The sequence below is a fragment of the Cystoisospora suis genome (assembly GCF_002600585.1).
Source record: "Cystoisospora suis strain Wien I chromosome Unknown contig_751, whole genome shotgun sequence".
In the NCBI taxonomy this organism is placed as follows: domain Eukaryota; phylum Apicomplexa; class Conoidasida; order Eucoccidiorida; family Sarcocystidae; genus Cystoisospora; species Cystoisospora suis.
In genome coordinates, this window is record NW_027153552.1 from 42,593 (window position 1) to 50,105 (window position 7,513).

Below are 7,513 nucleotides of genomic sequence, written 5' to 3' on the forward strand. Positions count from 1 at the left end.
ACTAGTCTCAGTCACTGAGTGTAACCTAGGGCGCGTGCCGCGGCGTGGCTTTGCGGTCACTGGTTGGGTTTTGCGTCATCGTACTCCGGTTTTGACAATACCGGGTCGAGTGGTTTGCAGGCGTCGCGTGCTAGACACACCCAGACGCCTGTCTGGGCTGTGCTGGATACGATTCGAGCCGGTTACGGCCTGTCTCGTGGAACGCTGCGGTCGAGGTAGCCGTGAAAGACGTTACAGTGTTGAAGCGTCTGAGGTCACCTGCTTCGGTCAAGAGCCACGGGGAGAACAGCACAGCTTCACATAGTGTCGCCCCCCTTACTTCAGACTGTCCTTCTGAAGCACGAACATCGAAGTTTTCAGTTGGTCACCACCAGTTGCCTGGCCGTCCAGACGGACATGGTGTCGGCGTGGTCTTTCAAACTATAGAAGAGTGGAGCATTATCCATGCATATCACGCGTGAGAAGCGTTCACCCAGATCTCCGTTCACCGAACTCCCCGGGAACCGTCGTGGCACCCACGGGTGTCTCACTGAAATTGCTTGCGCGCTCGGAGAATGCTAGGGCTATCCAACGCCCCTTGTGTGGCCCTTCATGCGAGGTTGGTTCGTCATACTGCCTGTGCCATGGCAAGACAAATTGTGAGGACCTACGCCAGCTCACGACTTAACCCCAGTCACCTAGATGAACTAGAGTTTGCCGCGGCGCACACACGAGGCGTGAGATGCCATATTTCATCAGCTTACGATCGGTCATACCAATCCCCGTAACGTGTCCCTGGGGAGGGTTGAAGGACGTACCCCCTTGTCACCTTCGCACTCGCTTTATTTTCGGCGCATCACATACGTTCGATACCAATACTTTGAGGCAGCGTCTCCCGCGTTCAATTCTGTCGTGGGAAGTCAGTGGCTCAGTGGCCTGGAAGAAAAGGCATTCCGGCCCTTACAGCCTGAAGGAATTCGAGCGTTGAGCGTGTCCGAACTGCCTTGGAAGTTTCCAGAACAACGTTGAAAGCTTTCTGGAGCACGCACCAACGTATACCCGCGCTCACTCGTGTCGCCGCATGTCGGCTGACTCGGGCGGCCGACAAGTACCCCTTTGACACATATTACCGAAGGTCAACGTTGAACGTCTGCCCTACACGTCTGTAAACAGTCTCCTGGACAGCGTTGACTTCCTGGTGTGTCAGAGTTCGATCAAGAGCCCTGTACGTCAGACGGTAGCACACACTCTTGCGCCTTGTCTTCGGGTGTACGAAACTGTCAACCAACTTGACACTCTCAACTAAGTCGCCACCCACTTCTCGGCATAGTTCATAGAAGCTCATTTCGTTGAAATCGACCCGGGCTGTCCCTGGTACCAAAGAGGGCGTGTTTTTCAGATGAGACAGACTGTCTTTGTATGCCGAACCCTGAGGCTTTTCCACAACTGTAGAGGCATCGGATATTCGCGTAGACTCCGCTGACTGTCCCTGGGCAGATACCGCAGCCCTGCTCTCTCCCTGAGCCGCGTTAACCCAGAATGATATGTCCTTGTAGACAGGAGGCATACTGCTGAAAGGCAAAAAGTGGCGCACTTGCCCGTCAGCGAACTGGTCGGTAAATCGGGAATCAGTTGACCAGAAAAGTCTAATATCGTCAATGCCGAACAGCCGCATGCACAAGCGTTCCAAGCCGAGACCAAATGCCCATCCCCTAACGTGTGTGGATGCCGTGCCGACTGCCGTCTTCGCCTCTGCTTCTTGCTTATTTTCAAAAGCCGCAGGACTGGCTTCCAGAATCGCTCTGCGAATTTCACCGGCCCCCAAAACTTCTACCCACTGTTTCGCATCTGTTTCGTTTGCCTCCGCTGCCCCGTCGCTGTCAGAATCCGCAGCGGCTGCCCGTAGAGCTTGGTCATTGGCCGCGGGAGGGCCTGTCGCTGCTACGTACAGCTCAATCGACGGTTCCGTAAAAGGGAAAGAAGTGTCGTAGTCCCACTTCAATTGAACGTGCGGACCAAGCACGTGCCTTAGCAGTCTCTCGAGTGTAAGCTGCAAGTGAAGCACGACTGGATTTCCTAGTAGTGGATTTGGCCGAACCAAAGCCGGAGACTGACTAATCCACTCCAATACCTCCCTGGAGACTCGAACAACACCAGGACTGTAAGAAGCGCCCATTGCCGCTACCTCTCCATTCAGAATTTCGGCGGCAGGGTGCAGTAGCCGATCTCCTTTCCCTGATGGACTCCCTCGCGAACCGACGACACTGCCGGTGCCCTGCACTTGAGAAGAGAGCTCAGGTTCTCTGTCGTTGTCTGACTGGATGTCCAACTGTCGTCTAACTAAGTCGAGTAACTGCGGTAGCAAAGCGAGCAAGAGAGCGTGCTCCTCTTGAAGTTGTCGTAGCTCACGTGGGAAGAAGAGTCGGAAGCCGTCTGTCTGGTGGAAGACAGGATAATGCAACCGGTCAATCTCGTCTCGCCGAACGACCTCGACTGTCCATATTGCTGCCCTCACGCCCCGGTCAATTAAATCCTTTTGATGAGCTGTCCCATGAGTACGCAAGAGGAGGCGCGACGGGTCATACGGACGCGCGCCTCCCGTCTGACAAGAACAACTGCGGGGACCGCGGTCGGTCGAGGTGCTGTCATTTCTGTTCTGTTCTTCTGTGTTACTTGGTAAAGGGTGCTCGAGGTAGTACGTGTCCGAGGGTCGTCTGCTTACGTGTGTGAGGGGAACCAGCAAGGAATCGAAATTTTGTTGGCACGTTACAACCGGGGAAAAATCGTCAAACAACTGGTACGCTGAGACACCCAGAGTTGGCTCAATAGGATAGTGCCTTTTCTCCGCGCGGCTCAGAAAAGCCGGCGTTGATGTACATTGCGATGTAACAGAGTCCGTCGCACAAGCGATGTCAGTCGCAGAGGAAGGGAAACCGTGCGACGACGCTAAAGATGACGGCGGGACAGGAGCAGAGCAAGGAGTAGATAGAGGCCCAGTGTCGGAGGCGCCTGCCCTTCGCGGCTCACCTCGAAAGCTTACGCCATCCAGCAAGCTGCACAACTGCTGTAAAACCACTGGAGAGGGGAAAAGGAAAGTCGGAAATTCCTGTCCCCCGTCCCGGAGATTGGTCCTCTCGTTCTCGCTAATGAAAAAGTGTTCGATACGTTTCTTGACGATTCCAATGGGGTTGTCTGGCCTTTTGTAGAGCTTGCGGTCCAGTTTGTCCCACACTGAAGGAGGGATGTGTGCTGGTCGGTTGAAGCGGCTGAGCAAGCCATGAAAATTGCATGATTCCTGTTCAATAGGCGGCCGGCGTCCTTCGACCGACGGGACCTCCCCTTCCCGGAAAACACACGGCGAACAAGCGCCAATCCGACTCTCACCGGTCCTTCCGCCACACCTTCCGAGCGTAGACCCATCCCACTGCAGTTGTTGGATGGGACGCCTTTTGTTCGAGTGCCTGAAATCCAGCCTTCCTATATACCGAACAGAGCCTCTCTGAGTCGTTCCGATGTCTCCGCGCCGCGTGCAGAGCAACCCAGAGCATGGCCAGAAACTACACGAAGGAACGCGCGCGGTGGCAATTGTATTCGGAGGAAACCACACCCGGAGCGGAGAGCACGCTCTAGGCCAACCCATAGTGCGTCCCACGCTGGGCGTGACTAAACTGGGAGCCACAACGAAAAGAGGAAAATGCGGTCTTGAGGAGAACGCACATTCTGCCGGACGGCCATGATCCACCGCGCACGCACACAGGGATGCCAAAAACATGAAAGTGCCAGAAGAGATGTCCGCAACGACCATCCGAGCAGGTACGGACGCGGCCCATGTCCGTGGCTTCGTAAGTACAGAGGCGTTCCCCGAGAAGCTGGTACCAGCTGACCTGGAAATCACCATTTTGTCTCCGGGAGCAGGAAACAGAACAGTCACCTTCGAAGCGCAGCTTCTTGTTTGAGTGAGTGAAGAGAAACATGCGGAGGGTGCCTGCAAGGTTCAGCCGAGGATGAAAAATGTTGCAGGCACATCCGGCCAGTTGAGAGGATGACACGGCACAAGCGCACCGGCAGTCAACATTCTCACGCTGTGGTGTCTCACCGTCTCTGCAGCGGTGCTACCAAAGCATGAGAGACTGTGCGCATGATGGCGTTGCCGAAGAAACTTAGCGGAGAACTGCCTGGGTCCCGAGCGACTCTTTCAGGAAAGCGTATTCCGCGCGCTGCTCTTCCTTCCCCCCGTTTGCCGCGCCTACACGGAGCGCAGCACGAACCTGCTCCTCGTATTCTGTGTTTTCGCTAGCGACGGTGACTGTCTCTCCGAGGCGTCAGCGGCAACGGATCTGACATTTCCAGGTTATACCTACGACAACAAGAAAAGAAACGCCGTGAATGAACGCTGCAAGGCTTGGCTGCGTGGGGGGGGAGCAATGCTCAGTTATCCAAATCCACCCCCCTAGCTTTCTCCCAGGCAAGACGACGCCGCTCGCCATGGAGCTCTGTCTGGTTTTTCGTGAACCCTTTGTGTAACTGTGTGCATTACTGATGGCACCAGCATATTGCTGCTTCCAAGGAACCAGGTGGCCCGCAGGCTGTCCCAACCTGAAGACTGGCACAACAGTGCTTGCGCCGACTTCTATCAACCACCATCTGGGCAGCCGTCGTTTTGAATGGGTCAAGGCTGTTGAGAAAAGAGACCAGCGAGTCGGTGCCGCCCGCGGGACCACAAAAGCGGGTGACGCCGTGACCCAGCCAAAGAAATAGTGGCTGGGGGACGTTCTATCAGCACCTCGACTGGTAGAAGATGACAATCAGGAATCTAACCGACAAGGCTGAGCCTTCCGCGATAGGGCAGTGTACCGTCTAGTTCGTTCCCAGCTTTTCCAGGTTTCCCGTCTGGCGGGCACCAGGAGCCGCACAGATGCATGCGCTTCGTTGCATGCGATCGTCCTGAATCGTGATCTAAGTTGCTCCAACAGTCGCTGTCATCATCGGTTTGTTGAATTCTGAGGACACGCTGCTTAGCGTCTGGAACAGGTCAAATGCAACGGCGAAGACAGGCTTTCACAGAACAGTTCAGGCATAAGTTACCTCATGGGTACAGCAGTAAAGTTAAAATTTCTTTGAATCTGTTCAAGAAGAGTAACAGAACAAGAGATTATGGTTCCCCCCTAGTAGCCTCTTTCTTACTGCGACGTGAGCAACTCCCCGCGGCCTACCTTCCCTGTGGTCTCTTGGGATTTCTGAGAAGGAGACACGTGAGCAACAAGTAGATGAGGGCTCCGCCACGGCCAGCACGATCTGAAACAACAACCGCGAAGCTCATATCGCTTGCTGACAGTATGAGCATGCGGTTATCAAACATCGTATAGTCTAACTCCTGTATCCTTCCCGCTCCTTCCAGCCTCTCGCGCCCACAGGAAGGCGAGGCATGCGCAGAGTCGCCTCTTTTTTTCGGTCTCCGAGGTGTAGAGGCCTGCAAGCAGTGCTACGGACTACCGTTCCGTCCGCCTCCCCGGTGCAACTCGCCACTCGTTGACGCTGAGTGGGCGGGCACAATCCGGTAGCACCTGTCCTCCTACGTTCCAGGAGAGTCTGCGGCGTGCGCTACAGTCCGCATGACGCCCTCTAAGCAGGCGGTTGCAACCATTATAACAAGGTGATACGAGAAGTATATAGTGCGGGCCCATGGGAAGCCGTTACCCACGGTGACGGAGGCGCACTTCAGAACAGCCGATCTCAGGACAATGCTGGGATTGGCCTCCCTGACCTCTCCACGTACTCTTGTTGTGCATTAGGGAAACGACACAGAAACGCGGGAAAACTTCCCCAGTCGCTGATTTCTTACCTTTCGCAGCGGAATCAGCCTCACGGGACAGCACACGCGGCACACCGCAAAGAACTGTCGGTAACAAGCTAGCACCCTCCGGGACCAGGGTGCCCTTCCAAGCGTTGTCCTTGATGCCAAGCTCCGAAAGTAGCTTCCGTCCCTATGGCTGCGCTTCTCATCTCTTAGTCGCATGCGTGGGCGTGGTTCTTTTTTGGCCGTGCCGCCTTACTTCACCCGGACTCGGTATCATGTTTCATGGGTCGCTGCCTCCAAGCGGGGAAAACGAGGGTGACTGTTCCTTAAGGACAGATGGACCAAGACAGAGGGCCAAGTAACTGTCATTCTAGAGGCCGTTCTCCCTCTTTACTTCTCACGACACTTTTGAACTTCAGGGCCGTCCCCCAACAACCGCATGAGTTGGGAAGTGAGATGCAATAAAGCTCTTTTCTTTCACGTACGCGCTCCGGGCTGAGGCGTCCCTCGGTTGGATAGGCGTCGATCTTGGAAATTCTGGCCCAGGAATGCGTGACCGTGGGTGGGAGTTATGCAATAGTACCAACGCCCGAGGTTCTATCGGTGGTCGCTGGACCTGCGTTCTTGTATTTCTCACAAGGGCCAACCTCCCAGCCCTTCTCCGCAATGGTTCGTGAAAGTGTTACTCGCCTCTGGGACCCATACACGGGGCGGAGGCAGGGTAACGCAGGCTGTCTACCAGAAGCGCGGAAGCACGGCCTACGCGTTCGTGAATGCAGTCCGTTGAAGACGCTTTCTTTCTTTTTGATGGTTATGTGCGGGAGATCGGTTATCGGTGATGGCGCATTCAGCGGAGACACTTTCCCAGATGAGTACTTACCACACAACCCTCCCCGTGATCCGCCCGGCTGGGTTCAGGAGCAAGTAAGCGGTGCACACACTACGGTTACTTAGGACGGGGTATTACCTTCCGCAGGCCCGAACTTTCGCTATCACATGGTGCCAGGCAGCAACAACGACTGGAACTGCGGAACGCGGGCAGACCCCGCCACGCTTGCTGGGCTGAGTAAACACGAGCAGCCCGAGACATCTTCGTCACCCCGTATGGGTGCGTAGAGGTGATTGTCCGAAGTGCACATGAAGCGCGTGCTTCAGCCGGCGCGCACGACTAGACACTTAGCCGGGGAAGTTTTTTCGATATTGTGTCTCTTGATCGCCACACCGCCTCCGCTTCGGACTCGCCTAGCCGCGCGCTGGCATTTGACATGCGCCTGTGCCAACGTGAATCATTCACGTTAGATCCCGCCAGACATCCCGGAGTGGAATGGAGGGATCACAGCCGGTAGTCGGGTCCCATTCACACTGCAGGAAAGCATTGGAGACTGACGCAGTGAGCGCGATTCTGCAGTTCCGGAACAGTTAAAGTCTGCCCGGGTGGTTTGTCCCCTTGAAATCATGTACTTTGTCCGGCGGCTTACCGCCTTCAAGTCGACAGAAGCCGCTTCCCTGTTCAAGCTGTTTGGCCAATTGCAGATTCAGAAAAAGTTGGCTCTTCTAGAGGGACTCCCGTCGACGCCGCCGCCGGGGTACCCTGCAGTGCGTGGAATGGGAGCAGCCGTGGTTCTGCCAAATATCGAGATTATCTATCATCCGACAAACGGGTACTGTTTTGCCTTCGAGGTCTACCATTAAGCGGGGTGCAGCTGAGTCCTGCTCTTATAAGCGCAATTCTACTGA

The 7,513-nt window shown here is 55.4% G+C and overlaps 1 protein-coding gene across 1 annotated transcript; it reads right to left on the reverse strand.

The window, feature by feature from the left end:
- Positions 1-41: 41 nt before the first annotated feature.
- On the reverse strand, positions 42-5,210 carry CSUI_001865 (ferredoxin-fold anticodon binding domain-containing protein). The gene has a single exon (XM_068062068.1). The coding sequence runs from the start codon at positions 3,875-3,877 to the stop codon at positions 1,106-1,108; it is 2,772 nt and encodes a 923-aa protein (XP_067925954.1). The 5' UTR covers positions 3,878-5,210; the 3' UTR covers positions 42-1,105.
- Positions 5,211-7,513: the final 2,303 nt, after the last annotated feature.